General features: G+C 51.1%; 1 protein-coding gene and 1 pseudogene across 5 annotated transcripts in view; both read left to right on the forward strand.

Moving 5' to 3' along the window:
• Positions 1 to 16510, forward strand: part of ZZEF1 (zinc finger ZZ-type and EF-hand domain containing 1) — a 142441-nt gene extending 125931 nt beyond the window's left edge. For 2 of the 4 annotated variants that reach the window (XM_033185045.1, XM_033185046.1), the window contains exons 46-55: positions 1264 to 1364; positions 3075 to 3210; positions 3316 to 3675; positions 4577 to 4720; positions 6480 to 6648; positions 6827 to 6925; positions 7412 to 7577; positions 11226 to 11379; positions 12041 to 12112; positions 14002 to 16510. In XM_033185045.1, coding sequence (XP_033040936.1) covers positions 1264 to 1364; positions 3075 to 3210; positions 3316 to 3675; positions 4577 to 4720; positions 6480 to 6648; positions 6827 to 6925; positions 7412 to 7577; positions 11226 to 11379; positions 12041 to 12112; positions 14002 to 14082 — 1482 coding nt within the window. In that variant the 3' untranslated portion in view covers positions 14083 to 16510. Of the gene's footprint in view, positions 1 to 1263; positions 1365 to 3074; positions 3211 to 3315; positions 3676 to 4576; positions 4721 to 6479; positions 6649 to 6826; positions 7026 to 7411; positions 7578 to 7801; positions 8124 to 11225; positions 11380 to 12040; positions 12113 to 14001 lie in introns of those variants that run through there. The other 2 variants (XM_033185047.1, XM_033185048.1) reach the window with 2 other exon arrangements.
• On the forward strand, positions 15035 to 16510 carry LOC117067901 (annotated as a pseudogene). The gene has a single exon (XR_004430889.1). The product of XR_004430889.1 is annotated as an uncharacterized LOC117067901 (transcript).
• Positions 16511 to 17364: the final 854 nt, after the last annotated feature.

The following is a 17364-nucleotide window of genomic DNA, read 5'->3' on the forward strand; positions in this document are numbered from 1 at the left end:
CTCTGCCTCTACAGAAAATAAGACTAGTCAGGTGTGGTGGCATGCACTGTAGTCCTGGCTACCCAGGAGGCTGAGGCAGGAGGATCACTTGAGCCCAGGAGTTCAAGGTTACAGATTTTGCAAGAAAGTTTGCATCCCCTGCCACAGAGCTTACATGCATTTCTGTATCCATGAATAAGTGAAAGCTATGAATCCAGTTGGCACAATACAGAAAATGATAATGTCATTGATACTAACCGAAAGACTACTCTGATCAACATTGCTGACAAGTTTAAGTGCACGTTAAAACTCTTGCCTTTCGGCCGGGCGCGGTGGCTCAAGCCTGTAATCCCAGCACTTTGGGAGGCCGAGACGGGCGGATCACGAGGTCAGGAGATCGAGACCATCCTGGCTAACACGGTGAAACCCCGTCTCTACAAAAAATTACAAAAAACTAGCCGGGCGAGGTGGTGGGCGCCTGTAGTCCCAGCTACTCGGGAGGCTGAGGCGGGAGAATGGCGTAAACCCGGAGGCGGAGCTTGCAGTGAGCTGAGATCCGGCCACTGCACTCCAGCCTGGGCGACAGAGCGAGACTCCGTCTCAAAAAAAAAAAGAGGCCGGGCGCGGTGGCTCAAGCCTGTAATCCCAGCACTTTGGGAGGCCGAGACGGGCGGATCACGAGGTCAGGAGATCGAGACCATCCTGGCTAACACGGTGAAACCCCGTCTCTACTAAAAAAATACAAAAAACTAGCCGGGCGACGTGGCGGGCGCCTGTAGTCCCAACTACTCGGGAGGCTGAGGCAGGAGAATGGCGTAAACCCGGGAGGCGGAGCTTGCAGTGAGCTGAGATCCGGCCACTGCACTCCAGCTTGGGCGACAGAGCAAGACTCCGTCTCAAAAAAAAAAAAAAAATCCAAAGAAAATACCGTGCCCATATATGTGCTAGTTGTCAAACTTGGGTGTAAAACGGTTATAGAGACGCTAGCCGTGAATACGATGTGGTAAGTATCTACTGTTAGCACTGCATTTTGTTGGTAGGATATTTCTTTGGGGTTTTAGTGTTTTATAATTTCCTTTGAAGTTACAATCCTAATGTAGGTGTTACAGTCCATGTTTTAGTGCTTACAATTGTATATGTTTTTTAAACTACCCAAATAATGTTCCTCAATTATAACCTGTGGAAGCTTTTGCTATATTATCTTCTCAGTTTTGAGTTCAGTTTATCAATACGGTATTGAAGCACTTTTAATGGTTCTTGTCTGCGTCCTCCCCGGGCCTCCAGATGGCTCATGATGCCCTCAATGCCCCTCTGCACATTCTTCGGGCCATATACGAACTGCAGATGAAAAAGACAGATTCTTTCTTCCTGGAGGTTCAGAAGAGGTAAGGGACATTTCGGTGCAGCCCAAGTGTGGCCAGGGAGAGCACATGTGAGGGCGGGAGGGTGTGCGCCTCCTGGCAGCGGCCTCTGGATCGATGAACACTCCGACAGGCCGGGAAGCAGTTGCTAGTCCTTTGTAAGGCGAGGTGGCAGGTGGCCTGTGCTGCATTACCTGGATCATCTTCGAAGTGCACTGTGGCTCCTCTTTAAAACCGATGTTTATAGTCTGCCTCTGAGAAGTAAGTTTCTGAAAGGAAACTTATTTTACAGACGCAGAAAATAGGCAGGCACCAAAATGTCCCTTGTGTGTAAGCCCAGGGAGCAGATAGCGCAGAACAGGAACTTCTGCTCAAGAGATTTTTAAAATTAAGAACATACCCTTTTTCTTGGCCAGGAAGTTCAGAGCTAGTTCTTGGGCCCAGCTTTTTAATTTGGGTAGAACATTACATATCTGCAATCTAGTCTCTTCCTCCATCCCCTATATCCTCATTTTGACTTCTTATTCTAACTGTAAATTCTCATTTAATTTGTCTTTTATTTTACATTTCATGTGTCTCTTTTATGAGTTTCTTACATATTGCCTAAAAGCCTTTGTGAAATGAAGCAGGGTTGCATTAGTTAGGGTACAGTCTAAGCTGCTGTAACTAAGAAACAAGAAATATAATGGATCAGGGCAGTAGAATGTGTTTTTCTCTCACGTAACCGTCCAGAGGTGGGCAGAGTCTGGGGTGGGTGACAGCTGTGCTCCACAGAGTGACCCAGCAGTCCCAGCGTTCTCATCTGTGGAGTGGAAGCTCGCTCGGCCACCCCACCTGTCGGTTCTAGCCCAGAGGAAAGGGGGAAGGTGGAGAAGGGAGTGCACCATTAGTCCAGTAGACTCCAGAGGTGGGACACCAGTTCGCTCACCTGCACTGCCCAGAACCCAGGGGCATCACCACGTCTAGCTGCTAACCATGTCTCTCGCTGGGTGACGATAGCTCTTGCTAAAATTCTAGGGAGCTTTAGAGAGAGAGAAGGGCCACCAAGTTTCAGCCAAAGTCGTCCAACTGTTCAGATTGCGTTGAAGTAAGGCAAACACCAGGCTGTAACCATTCCAGCTGTGTCTGTACTTCTGTTTTCTGTGTGTCGTTTTCATTTTTCTATTCATAAACCTCCAACCACAGCATGGAGTCACTCTGAACCCATTTTGATTCGGGAGCTGCCCAATTCAGGGATCACTCTTTGCTCAGTGAAACTCTGTTAAATTGTCTTTAAAAAAAGAGAGAAGGGGAGTCCAGGCATGGTGGTATGAGCCTGTAATCGCAGCTATCAGGGAAGCTGAGTCAGGAGGATCGCTTGAGCCCAGGAGTTCCAGTCCAGCCTGGGCAACAGCTTCAACACATCATCTCTAAAAAAATAAATTTAAAAAAAATGTTTTTTTAATGAAAATAAAACATTAATAACATTTAAATTAATTTAAAAAATGAAAAAGATAGAAAAGGAGAATGGATTTTGCAGGAGAGTTTGCATCCCCTGCCCCAGAGCATGCATGCATTCTGTATCCATGAATAAGTAAAGGCTGTGAATCCAGTTGGCAAAACACAGAGTATGATAATGTCATTGATACTAACAGAAAAACAACTCTGATCAACATTGCCAACAAGTTTAAGTGCAGGTTAAAACTCTGGCCTCTGTACACTGTTGGTACTCAACTTTGTGCTGCCTTTCTTCAGGTTTGATGGTGACGAGCTCACCACAGATGAAAGGATACGGTCCCTGGCTCAGCGGTGGCAGCCCAGTAAGAGTCTGAGGCTGGAAGAGCAGAGCGCCAAAGCTGTGGATACAGACATGATTATCCTGCCATGCTTGGTATGTCACCCCACCTTGGACCCAAAGTGTCCGCACCCCATCCCCCACCCCATAGCACCACTGTAAGAAGGCTAGACCTCTGTAACAGTGGGCTTGGATTTGCAGTCCCGGCCTGCACGCTGCGACCAAGCCACTGCTGAATCGAACCCTGTGACCCAGAAGCTGATCTCCAGCACAGAGAGCGAACTGCAGCAGAGCTATGCCAAGCAGCGCCGTAGCAAGAGCGCCGCCCTCCTGCACAAGGAGCTGAACTGCAAGAGTAAGAGGGCTGTCCGGGACTACCTCTTCCGAGTGAACGAGGCCACGGCTGTCCTGTATGCCCGCCACGTGCTTGCATCCCTGCTCGCCGAGTGGCCTAGCCACGTGCCAGTGAGCGAGGACATCCTGGAGCTCAGTGGCCCTGCCCATATGACCTACATTTTGGATATGTTCATGCAGCTGGAAGAAAAGCACGAGTGGGAGAAGGTAGTTATGCAGACCGAGCTTGTGCTCACCCACCAGGTTCCTCCTCTGCCCCACAGGCTTCCTCCAGTGAGTGCTTCCTGGAGCGAGGCTACCTGTGTGGCTGTGCGGCTCCCTGACAGGTGTGAATGCAGCAAAGGTAGGGCCACTGTATCCTCTCCCAAGGATTGGGCTAGTGAGGAACTCAGGGGCCCTGAGCGCAATTTCCAGCTGAACCAGAAAGCTTTGTCGCCATCTTCCCAGTTTCCAAGTGCAGAAATCTTGAGGCATATTCGGTAGCTCCTTTTTGATCCTGTCCCTCACCCACCTTCACACACAAACACACAGTCCATGAGGAAGTTCATTTGGCCTCTCAGCCTTGCTTTGCCCATCTGAGAACTCCACCAGACCACGAGGTCCTTGCCCGGCCTTGCAGCCCTGCAGGTGCTGGCAGGCTTCCTCTAGCATATCTGTCTTTCGGAAGGGACAAAGGGAGCCATCCTGCCTCTCCTAGGCCCTTGCGTGGACATGTCCTCCCCCGGTTCTTGCCACCTAGAGCTCCCAACTCTGCACCTCACTCTAGACATCGATCACATTGTGTGGTCATTATTTATCCATAGGCCAATCCACCTGCTTGGCTGGGGACTCCTTCAAGGACCAGGACCCTTTATGACTGGTTCTGTTAGTTCTTTCAGACCACCTCTAAGCATTATCATTCTGAAAGGACTTCAGTGTCCTGATTGACAGCAACAGCCTGGTCCATTGAGAGGCTGGTGGAGTTGTTTTTGGGTGATGGAGTCACAGAGGCTCGTCCTAGGTCTAAGATGATGCCAGCACCTTTGGGTGGGTCTTGGGTTGAAGTAAACTGTCCCTTCTTCCTGATGCCACTAGCAGGCCCTGACCGTATCCGTCTGCTTCCTACCAGATCCTGCAGAAAGTGCTCCAGGGCTGCCGAGAGGACATGCTGGGGACCATGGCCCTGGCTGCCTGCCAGTTCATGGAGGAGCCAGGAATGGAGGTGCAAGTGAGGGAATCGAAGCACCCATATAACAACAACACCAACTTCGAGGTAGGGCCTGGGGCTAGCAGGCCCTGTAAGGGCTACTGAGTGGCAGAAACCTCATCCGTCCCCTGGACAGCAAAGACCTGTCCAAGAAAGCGCTTCCTTGAACAAACTGCAGCCTACCTCCTTGAGGCCAGGGATTCTGTACAAGCAAGTCTTCTCTTCTCCGGGCCTTGCTTGTTTTAATAGAAGAAAATGGGCCACCTCGTCCTGCAGGAGAGCTTTACTTTCCCTGCAGCAAGCTCCTGAGAGTGAGTCCTTGGCTTCACAGTGAGACAGCGAGTCTGAATGTGGTCCAGGTTGGACCCTCACTCTTCAGCTGCCTCCCAATGACCTGCCCACACCTTGGATACTACAGCCCCTTTTTAAATTTCCCATAACTGAATCAAAGTCTCATCTTTTCCACCCTTAACTTTGTATCTGGGCAGGGAGGTAGGCATTTTGATGAGGCAGGAATGGGGCAGCCTCTGTTATTCTCATTGACTTAAGGCCATGTATATCCTTTAGCGCTTTTTTTTTAGATGGAGTCTCACTCTGTTGCCCAGGCTGGAGTGCAGTGGTGTGATCTCAGCTCACTGCAACCTCCGCCTCCCAAATTCAAGTGATTCTCATGCCTCAGCCTCCCTAGTAGCAGGAATAAAGGCACCTGCCACCACGCCCAGCTAATTTTTGTATTTTTAGTAGAGACGGGGTTTTACCATGTTGGCCAGGCTGGTCTCTAACTCCTGACCTCAGGTGATCCGCCTGCCTTGGGCTCCCAAAGTGCTGGGATTACAGGCATGAGCCACGTTACCTGGCCCCCATTAGCACTTTAAAAAATGTTGGAGAGAAAACAGAAATGTTGGAGTTGCCCAGGCGTCTACTTCCGAGTAGAAGGTACCTGCAGCAGCAAAGGTGGATGATGAAAACCGATTTAGAACTGGGTTATTGGCCATCTGAGATTGTTTTTCAGAAGTATAACCTCCTAACTGCCTTCCTTCCAAGTCTCTTCTCTCGCCATGTTCCTGCGCTCCAGCCCCACTCCCTTGGCCCCACACAGGCACACGGGGTCAGCCACCAGGTTCAACCCCAAAGAGGTCTTGTCTTCACCACTGATCCCAGACACCTGTTGTCCTTCTCTGGAGTTCCTGCTGCTGCTACTTTCTCATTTCCTCACTTTTGCCTCAGCCCAGCCTTGCTCCATACCAGCTGTCAGTGATGCTACACCGTGCAAGCCTCACCAAAGCTTTCCAGGGTTTTCCCTGTTCAGAGTCTTACTGCCTCATTTTCATGCCCAGGGCCTTCAGTGTCTGCCCCTGCCAGCCTCTTTGGGGTCCTGTCTTGTCCCTGTTCCTGCTTCCCAAGCATATGTGCCCATGTAGCACACCCTTTACTCCAAACATGCCAAGCTCCTTGCCATTCCCTGAACGTACTAGACCTTCACAGGGCTGTTCCCCTGTCTGAAACACACCCATGCACTCAGGTCCACCTTGCCTCCCACTCCTGTCTTCTCCTGGCAGGGTCCTCCTGTCCTCTTCACTCTTCACAGCAGCCTGACCCTCCTTCTCTGGGGCCCCGTGTCGCCTGCCCCACTGTGCATCCCTCGCACTGTATTTGCAGTCCGTGCATGCTCCTCGCCCCAGCTGGACTGTGCACTCCTGGAGGCCAGGGCTGTGGTTCACTCATTCTCACGCACCCAGGTCCAGCGCAGGACTCGGCCTGGGGCAGCTGCAGTCCGTGTCTAGTGAGCACATCGACAGAAGTGTTCTCCATTTCCCCTCTCTAGGATAAAGTTCACATTCCTGGTGCCATCTACCTCTCAATCAAATTCGACTCTCAGTGCAACACAGAGGAGGGCTGTGACGAGTTAGCCATGTCCAGCAGTAGTGACTTCCAGCAAGACCGCCACAGCTTCAGCGGGTCTCAGCAGAAGTGGAAAGATTTTGAACTTCCAGGTAGTGAAACAGATACTCGATTAGATAGGTTCTTCACAGGCAGTGTTTCAACTTCATACTGAGAAGGGACCTTACTGGAAAATGTTGAAAGGGGTTTAATAGCTTTCATCCGAAACGCCTCTGTTGTCGTTCCCTGTTGCTGCAGTTCCTGACCTGCCTCTGACTCTTGTGTGCCTAGGAGACACTCTGTATTACCGCTTCACCTCCGACATGAGCAACACCGAGTGGGGCTACAAATTCACCGTGACGGCCGGACACCTGGGGCGGTTCCAGACAGGTGTGTGCTCTGGGCTTTGCGTTCGCACCATCTGCCTGCCAGGGACACTCCATGGCTGTGGGTGCCATGATGTCACTGATCTTGGTTAAATTCAAAGCAGGTACTTGTCTCTCACACTTTCCAAATTTGTCTCACAAGCCCCACACCTGTCACTCCTGAATGTGATTTCATTGGCTAGTTGTAAACTTGAATGGCCAGCTATGAGAGGCGTTCTGTCAGGGCCCGACAAGGATGCTTGTTCTCTTAGAATTTGCCAGGGCATTTTGAAAAAAGGAGGAACTGCAAATATAACCTCTGTGTCATTTTTACAAGAGCCTTAATTTCAGCCAGAATGTAAATGATCGCAGTTATTTCATCCTATTGATTAAAATGTGAGCAGTTTATAAAATGTAGAATTCTTAACGTACACAATTGTTACACTTTATATAATAATATTACTTATTACATGTCTCTGTTTGTATATCTGTGTTTTGGGGTGTTGGCCAGGATTCGAGATTTTGAAACAGATGTTGTCAGAAGAAAGGGTTGTGCCTCATCTCCCATTGGCAAAAATTTGGGAATGGCTGGTGGGCGTGGCCTGTCGCCAGACTGGCCATCAACGATTAAAAGCCATCCACTTACTTCTGAGGATTGTGCGATGCTGCAGCCACAGGTAAGCGGTGTCCTGGCTGGGAGCCCTTTGCCAGGCATACGTATCCCCACTCTGTGGCTGGCCCTTTCATGCTGTCAGTGGTGTCTTTGATGAAAAGACATTTGTGGTTTTAATGTCTTCCAGTGTTTCAGCCATTTGCTTTATGCTAGCATTCTTGTTGTCTTGTTCAAGAAATGTTTGCCTTACTCAGAGGTCATGAAGATATTTCCTTCGTTATCTTCCAGAAACTCGTTTTTCCTTTCACACTTAGAGGACTGTCTACCTGGAAAGCATTTGAGTGTATGACAGAAGGGGTAGGCATCAAGTTAGTTTTGTTCCATGTGGATCTCCATTTGACTCGATAGGTTTTTTTTTTGAGACAGAGTCTCACTCTGTCATGCAGGCTGGAGTGCTGTGGTGTGACTACAGATCAATTTGATGAGAATCAAGATCTTTAGAACACCAAGTCCTCTAATCCACAGCCATTATATATTCTACTTATATTCCTCTATTGTTTAGGTCTTAGTAATATTGTATAGGTTTCTATGTAGTGGACTTAACATTTTGTTAAATTTATTACTAGATATTTAATGTTTTTGATACTATAATTGGTATTTTTTAATTTTAGCTTTGTTTTTTGCTGATATACAATTAATTTTTGTATATTGCCCTTATATCCAGTGACCTTACTAAATTTGTTCATTCTAAGACTATGCACATTATTTAGTGTACAGTCGTGTCATAATGTAAATGAATGTTATTTCTTCCTCTCAGTGCTTAGACACTGTTCTTGCCTTTTGCACTAGGTAGGCCATATAGTGTTGAATTGGGGATTGTAGACATAATTGCCTTAGTCCTCATCTATGAGGGAAGGTAGTAGTGACTGTGTGTGCCATACATGTTGTCTACTTGGCCCCCACCCTCCTTCCTTAGAACCCTACCTGTCAGAAGCTCATTCTTCCTCTTTCCTGCATTTCCAAAGCACACAGACACACACAATGCCAGCCAGAGTGCGTTGATGATATTTGAAGTAACAGGTTGTCTTCTCATGGAATATGGAACTGTCATTAAAATAACAAAGGACTCTGAAAGTCAGGGGAGAAAACATGATGGCTGGTATAGTCAGTCCATAGGCAGCGTGGAGAGAGAAGGGAGAGCTGGGCATGCTTGCTGTTACCCCCATGTCCTCATACGCAGAGAGGATCACTTAGCCCCACACAGGCTTAGCTCTGTTCACTTGAGCGTCGAGTCCAGTAAGAACAGTCTGGTTGAGCAGTGCTTATGAAACATGGAACATCTCCATGGTCTCCTGGCTGGTGGGCCCTTCTTACCTGCAGCAGGAAGGAAGACTTGTGCCCCTGCCTGCAGTCTGCTGGCCATTGGCAACCTTCTCTCCAGTGGGGACACCCCTGCACCCTCTGTCCCGAGCCCGGAGGGAACTCCCAATATGCCTTGCCACCCTAGCCTCTTTCATGTGTGCTTCTCGTAGAGTGAGAGGGGGCCTGCCTGAGGGCTTGGCCTGGAGGCCACACACGAGGGGCCGTCCTCAGGGGAGGGACCTTCTCAGCTCGCAGGTACGTTTTACCTCACATGCTGATGCTTCTCTGAAAACCCAGCTGGAAAGCTATCAGAATTTTCCTGTTTGTTTTGTGAAGATTTATTCCTCTGGGAAAAAGAGATTTGGCTTCAGGATAACAATTAAATATACACAATGATTTTTCAAGTCATAAGAGAAAAAGCAATTTTTTTAAAAAAAGCAAAATCCAACATTATGTAATTATATATAGCCATATAATAAGTTCTAGAATATTATTTATTTCATAATTTTTCTTCTTCAAAGAATATTGAGTTGGAATTAAAGCAAAGGACAGCCTCCCTCTGAGTAAAAATGAAAAAAAAAAAAAACCTCAGTTCATTCTCTCAGCAGGCGTTCTGCTTTATTTAGGGAAAAGTTTTCTGCCCGGGCAACCTTGCAAGCATCTTCTTGTGTTTCATAAGCCGAGCCGAAAATCATAACAATGGTAGTCATCATTATTTTATTTTATTTTATTATTTTTTGAGACAGAGTCTCGCTCTCTTGCCCAGGCTGGAGTGCAGTGGCACCATCTCAACTCACTGTGGCCTCCACCTCTCGAGCTGAAGTGATCCTCTCCCCTCAGCCTCCTGAGTAGCTGGGACTACAGGCGTATGACACCACACCCAGCTAATTTTTCTATTTTTTGTAGAGACGGGGTTCACCATGTTGCCCAGGATGGTCTCAAATTCCTGGGATCAAGCAATCCCCCGACCTTAGCCTTCCAAAGTGCTAGGATTGTAGGTATGAGCCACTGCTCCTGACCATCTTTTTTTTTTTCTTTAATTTTTTTTTAGAGGTGGGGTCTTGTTCTGTTGCCCAGGCCAGAGCGCAGTGGCACCATCATAGCCACTGCAGCCATGAACTCCTGGGCTGCAGTGATCCTTCCACCTCAGCCTCTTGAGTAACTAGGACTGCAAATAGGAGCCATCACGTCTGTCAGAAGTGTTCTTTTCTGATTATTAAAGCAGTGAGCATTGTAGAAAACCTAGGAAGCTGATAGGGTCAACTGCTGATGGCATCTTTTGTTATGTCTGTTTACTGTTGTTTTTCATATGCATTGAGAAAAGACTGTATATGCAGGTTATTTTTGAATTTTATTTTGTATATGTAGTTTTACATCTTGCTTTTTTTCTTTTTTTTTTTTTTTTGAGACAGAGTCTCACACTGTCACCCAGGCTGGAGTGCAATGGTATGATCTCGGCTCACTGCAAGCTCCACCTCCAGGGTTCAAGCGATTCTCCCGCCTCAGCCTCCCTAGTAGCTGGGACTACAGGCGTCCGCCACCACACCCAGCTAATTGTTTTGTATTTTTAGTAGAGACAGGGTTTCACTATGTTGGCTACTCTCGAACTCTGACCTCATGATCCGCCTACCTCGGCCTCCCAAGGTGCTGGGATTATAGGCGTGAGCCACTGCGCCCGGCCACATCTTGCTTTTTTTCATTTAATATTTATCTTGAGATGAGTTCCCACTCTCATTGGAAAGTCTTCATAGCCTTTTTTTTTTTTTTTTTAAAGACAATATCTCACTCTGTTGCCCAGGCTAGATTACAGTGGCGCAATCATGGCTTACTGCAGCCTCCAACTTCTGGGCTCAGACGATCCTCCCACCTTGGCCTCTGGAGTAGCTGGGTGCCATCACGCCCAGCTAGTTTTTTCTTGTTTGTTTTTTGTTTTTTTGGATTTTTAAAATTTTTTGTAGAGACAGGGTCTCACTCTGTTTCCCAGGTTGGTCTCCAACTCCTAGGCTGAAGTGATCCTCCCACCTCAGCTTCCCAAAGTGCTGGGATTACAAGTGTGAGCCACCATGTCTAGCCCATAACATCCATTTTTGAAGATGCACATGAGCACACGTCCAGACCTCCTGTTCCCTTGGAGCCTGGTTTTGAAGTTTAGGTTCTGCCCCTTTCTTTCTGTGCTGTCGGTGACTATTTGTGGCTCTTTTGTGGGGAGCATAGGTGAGGCTACTTTATAATCACTTGTACCTGCTGTGGGAGAGGGAGGGTCTGAGCAGTGTGGTTCCCGCCAACTGTCAGCCACGTGACCTTGGCGTGGTCCTCACTGAACTGACCACCTCCGGGGCTCCTCCCGCAGTGACCTGTGTGACCTTGCGCTGTTGAAGCCTCTGTGGCAGCTCTTTACCCACATGGAGTACAGCCTGTTTGAGGACGTGACACAGCCCGGCATCCTCCTTCCCCTGCACCGTGCCCTCACTGAGCTCTTCTTCGTCACCGAGAACCGTGCCCAGGTGAGGCCTGAGGTGTGGGCAGGGAGCCCGGTGCCTCCGTGTGTGTGTGCTCCCTCTGCTACCCAGGGCAGAAGTCGCCGCCCCATCTCAGCCTGAGTGGCAGGGGTCTCGACAGGCCACACAGGACAGGCGTGGCTGAGAGTCTGAGGCTCTCGCCTCTCCCAGCCCTGGGAAACCCTCAGGTCAGCTCTGAGATTGCTTATTTTGTCAGGCCTAGAGCCAGTGGGGGAAAACCGCCTGGGATCAGCCCTGGACAGCAGTGAGTTTTGGAAAATAAAATGATGGGTTATTTCTGCTTCCTCCTCTTTTTTCCCTCCCCTCAGCACAATAGACTCATTGAATGTGGGAGCTGAAAGGGCCTTTCAGAGTTCTGTAGCTTCCCTCTCCTTTCACACATGAGGAAACTGGCCTCAGGAGGGGTCCCGGCCTGCTCACCCAAGGGCAGGTGGAGGCAGAGGCGGCCCCGGCACTGGGCACCTGGCTTCTGCCAGTCAGCCTCGTGCTGGGGTTCTGAGCAAGGCAGTGCCACGCGGTGCCAGGCGGAGTGAGTAGCGTCCACCCGCGAGAGGCTTCTGCTTTCGCAGGCGGGTGTCCCAGGTGGTCTGGGAGAGCTGCACTGTGCATCTGACAGTGTCGCTTACAGCCCCTGCTCTCTCTGCAGGAGCTCGGCGTGCTGCAGGATTACCTGCTGGCCCTAACCACGGACGACCACCTTCTCCGCTGTGCGGCACAGGTACTCTCTCCACCCCAACAGAGCTGGCCCCCAGGCTTGGGTGCCACCATCTCACCATTGCCAGGGCAGAGAAGGTCTGCGCATTGCGTCTGAGTAGGACAGAATCCACCTGGAGGTTACACAGAGCTTGTTCCAGTTCTGTGACTGCACTTCCTCCTGGTGCTCAGAGAGCACGCATGAGCCCCATTTATCAGAGTCACTCACTCTAAACTGTGGGGTCAGAAGAATTTGTGTCTTTAAAACCAAAACAACCGATGCCTTAAATTTAGTTTGGCTGATTCTCGAAGTTTCCATGGAGTTAGATTTCACATATTTTTAGATGTGAGTTGCTACTCTGGTAGCGGAACTCCTCTTCTGACAGCTGTTTGGTCTCAGGATGCTTCACGCTTTTCACTGACTGTAGCTCAGAAGGCTTTTGGGTATGTGTATTATACATATATCCATATGTGCCATTAGAAATGAGATTTTCGATTTAAAAAGTAAGCAAAAGTTTAAACCTTTACCTTTTTTTTTAAGTAGTGAACCCATTTCATGTTAACATGAATAACACGTCTTGTGAAAAACAAGTCTAACTTTTCAAAGCGAAGTAATTACTGAGTGCTCTGGGACAAATAGGTGACCAAAAAAGAAGAAAGGAATGCCTGCAGAGGGTGGCGCTGTGCTCCATCCCTGCAGACCCCTCATGTCTGCTCATAGAAGACAGCTGGATTCTCATGTTTGCTTCTGTAGTCAGTCAGATCACACGTCAGGCTCTGGAACACTCCACCGTATACTCAGGAGAAGGAAAGTGAAAAATGAACCTTGCAGACCCCGAAAGGGTCTCGGGAGTCCCCTGGCCCCAGACTACATTTTGAAAACCTTGGACTCCTTGAATATCATAATATGTGTGGCCCAACACCCCCAGAAGACAGCTAGGGACACTGAGGCTCACAGGGTTACCCGTGGGTGGACACCCGGCCGGGACACCCAGCCAAGAGCCCTGCTTGAGCGCGGCGCTCTGTCCTTTGGACGTATTCTCCGAACATACTGCCCTTTTGCAGGAAAAGGGTTGTCTTTCCTGCCATAGGCTTTGACGTGTATGCTCGGAAGTGGGAATGCCCCCAGCCCATACCAAAGAGTTTGTGAATTCACCCGAGACCTGTAGGCAGAGTAAAAACTCCCTTACCCCCAACAGCTACCTACCAACATTGCCACCCCAGGTTTCATGACACCATGTAACGAAATTTCGATACTTGCCCATCCTGGCCCCAAAGCTCAGCATGGCGGCTTGCCTGTGGGCGGGTCCCTTTTGCTGCCCCTGTCCAGTCTCCATTTCCTCCTTACCCTCTTCTGGCCCTCCCCACAGCCTGTCAAGTGTACTGTACCAGTGTCCTGACATTTCTCCCTGACACCTCTCCCTGCCAACCCCCTCTTCCTCCCTTGCCCACCTCCACCTTCTTGCTGCCCAGACCCTGAAGGCCTGACGGAGCCGGCCTTGCCTCCAGGGCATCTGAGTGCCCTCCTGGCCCTGTTTTCTCTACTCCCTCTGGTCCCCAGCACTGGCTGTTCATTTCCTGTGAGTGCCATGCCCTTCCCCACCTGCATCTCTGCACCGTTTTCCCCAGAGTGTTTTCCCAGACCTCTGCGGACAGCCTTCTGAGCCCCGCACTGGGACTGCCTCCCCGGATAGTGATGATTCCTACCTACATGTGGAGCTTTCACGTGCTCTTAAAAGCATTTTCTCTCTCTCTCTACCCTGTGGGCCTCTGGGGGAGGGGAACACATCTGGTTCATCTCAGGCGCCCCTCCTTCGTCCCCTTGTCCTCAGTGCTCAGCTGAGGGTCTTACCAGCACTCAGTGAACAAGGGAGTGGCTCCTGACACTGGCGACAACTCTTTTTCCCTCCACAGGCTCTGCAGAACATTGCTGCCATCAGCCTGGCCATCAACTACCCAAACAAGGCCACCCGCCTCTGGAATGTGGAGTGTTAGTCCTTGGGGTGGCGTCTTGGTGTGGCGCGTGGGACTAGCTCATCTGCCACAGGGACTTTAGAGCAGACAGCCAGCCTCATTCAGGAACACTCCTGTAGCGCCAGTACCCAGCTCTCCTTGAGCTGACTTCCACTCCAATTCGGATGCCAAGCAGCCATGTCTCCAAGAGCTCCTGTGCATAGGCTAGACACAAGCACAGGCTGTAGCATGTTGAAAATAAGCCAAGCAGTATAGAATGCCTCAGAAAGGGTGGGCAGGGGGCTCTGGAGAAGGTTTAGAGACCAGCCTACTCCAGAGGCTGTCCCTGCAGGAGCCATGGGCCTGGGAAGACTTGGAAGCAGCCTCTCAACTGGTTTCTGTCTCACTTGCCTTCCGAGGGAGGCACAATCCACCTAGATCCACCCTTCCAGCAAGACCCCCAGCGGCTGCCCAGCCTGGGAACACCTCTTTGCTTTTCAAACCAAACCAAAACTGGCGAGAGCCCCTCCTGGCCACCACCGATCCCCAAGCATCCAGTACAGAACCAGGCATCGAGCTAGCTCCCTGCACGGCCGCGCCCTCCCAGAGAACTCCTTGAGAAGAACAAGTGCCCTTGGGGACCGCCGGCAGGCGCCCCTGTACGTCCGCTCACGCGCCAGGCAGCACCACCACAGTTTGTCAGTTGTTTTGACATATTTCAGTTTCCACCTCACGTTTTTAGAGCAGAACCACACTGTGTCCCTGGAGGGGCTCAAGGGCATGACTGGGGACTGACCGTTCTGTGAAAGTAGCAGAATGTGAGGAGCACGCGTGAGCTTCTATACCTTGAAGATGATCAGAGGATATCTTATTATAAGAGTAAAACCCGACATCATTTTATTTCTGCTTGACAGTCACGGTGGTCTGTCATACCCACCTCTGGGACTCTGCGTGGCTGTTTGGCTGTCACTTGTAGCAATAACGGCATTAGTTCTAGTCAGTGCTGTTTTACATTTTTCTTTTGATGGGTTTAGTCTTGCACTGGAGTGCCGATGGTGATTCTCCCTCCAGAGCCACGCTTGGGAACATGAAGCAAGCCTGGCATGTGAGCTGTGTGCTGGCCTTAGTGGACCCGTGGGGATGGAGCACGCCTTTAGGGGCAGTGTCTGGGCCGGAAGCACGTGCCACCACACAGTGCCAGAGCCAGAGAAGGGGCCCCACCACCAAGGCCAAGCTTGACCAGGTCGGCATTGCCATGACCCAGTGTGCCCCGTGGCCTCTGAAGACCCCTCTCTGCCGGATTTGCAGGGATCTGGATTGCAGGGGCCGGAGTCTGCAGGTCTGGAAGCCTCTTCCTGTAAGAGCACTTTTGCCTGGTGGGTCAGGACTCCAAGGTGCAGCAGGCTTCACAGCCCTACAATTAGGTTCTCAGCTAAGCCCCTGAGTTCTGGTAGAACCATCCCAGGGCGGGCAGAGGGTGGGATTCAAGGGAGACAGGAACACATGGGGCAGGTCCTGGAATTCGGTGGCCTGAGGACTGAGGGCATCGCCTGGTGGAAAGGCCTGGCCAGGTTCCCGTGGCTTGGTACCTGAATGGGCAGGTGCTGCTGGCTCCGTAGAAACCCTTTTCCCATCTTTTGCTGTTTGCCAAACCAACCTTGCTTTGGGAGCTGCCTGCACCCCACCCCCCCAGGGAAGGCCCCATCTTCTGCGCCCCTCAGACCCGAGGAGGTCTCCCAGTGAGGAGTTTGCCAAGAGGGGGGACTCACAGGAAACAAGGCTTGGTGCTTGGGAGGGGGAGGCCCTGCTGCGTGCTCAGACTCACACCCAACCTGGAAGGTAGAGGAGGAGAGAGCACCACCCACGACCCTCCACACCCCAGACTCCGAGTAAAGCGGGCAGCAGGGCAGGAGTCACCCCTTGTGGCAGTGGCCGCCGCTGTACTCCATCCTCCCGTCGGAAAGATCAGCTGTAAATAAACGCTGGGCTCTTCAGAGCACCTGTCCGCCCACTGCCCTTGCTGTTCTGGGCTCTTCGCTGCAGTTCACGGGAAACAAGCCTGAGTCTGCCCGCATCCGCGACGGCTCCGCCCGGCCGCTTCTGCCTCCGGCCACCGGGTGGTGCTGCCGAGCCAGAGCCGCCGCGTCCGGAGCTTTCCAGGAGCCCCAGGCGCCGAGGAGGCGAAGCCCGCAGAGCAAAGGTGGAAACACGTGCCTACGCTGTAAAGAAATCCTGTTCCAGAGCATACCTGTTGTACAAACAGACACTGTTCCTAACGAGAGGAGTGACGTATTTTCATCACCGTTTTTAATTTGTTTTCTTACGGGTTTACGATTTTGAATTTTTCTTATTTGGTTGAAAGAATTTTGATTCTATCAACCTGAGTTCAGCCTGTAAAAAGGATGTTAAGCTGTGGGTAAAATATGCAAACGAAGAGAAATATATTGTACAAATTCTATATAATAAGGTACGCCTGTGTGTGGACTCGTCTCTCCCCCCGCCGCCCCGCCGTCTCTCTTAGAGCTCAGGCGTGGAGTTGACACCGCGCCCAAACGGATGCAAGGCGGACACTCGGGGCTCAGGGCTGAAAGGAATGGAGAGCTGCTGTAGCCCTTCCTCCAGACCATCCTCCGCCCAATCCCAAGCCCGCAGCCCCCGCCCCTTGCCCGGCGATCCCACGGCTTTGGTTCAACCCCCAGCCCCGTGCGGCCATCCAGAGGTTTACACGCATGGCGCCGTCCCTTCGGGGCCTCTGCTCTGCAGCCAGGCACCCCGGCCCCACCGTGGACCGCTCTGGTAGCCCGCAGGACACTGCGGAGCCCGGAGGAGGAAGGCAGGGCCCCAGTCAGTGCGCCGGCTGCCCTGCAGGGACTGGCTGCCTTCCCGCCGGCCTCTGGACCCTGCCTCTGACCCAAGTGTGGCCCGAGGTTGACCTGGGCCTCCCGCTTCCTCCTCCCTCCAGCCTCTGCTTTGCCACGCGCTGCTCTGTCCCCTTCTCAGAGGCATTCTGAGGCTGAGGATTGTCGGGCAAATTGCAGAAGAGTGCTTTCTTGGCGGGGCCTGCACTTAACCAACCTTTGAGGCCCATTTGTTCCAGCCCGGCAGAGTCTGACACATCCCCAAAAGCCCCCGACTGCTTTCGGGGGAGCCCCAGTCAGGGCCTGGATCCATCCTCAGCCCTCACCATCCCTCAGCCCAGAGAGAAACCGGGTTCGGCCTGAGACTCAGCAGAACCGAGCGCTCCCAGGCCTGTGCCACTCCCGAGGCGCTCTCTAGGGCCTGGTGCTGGAGATATTGATGCCCTCCCTGCCTCACCTTGTCCCG

The sequence above is a fragment of the Trachypithecus francoisi genome, unplaced genomic scaffold (assembly GCF_009764315.1).
Source record: "Trachypithecus francoisi isolate TF-2019V2 unplaced genomic scaffold, Tfra_2.0 Lachesis_group20, whole genome shotgun sequence".
NCBI classification, from domain to species: Eukaryota; Metazoa; Chordata; class Mammalia; order Primates; family Cercopithecidae; genus Trachypithecus; species Trachypithecus francoisi.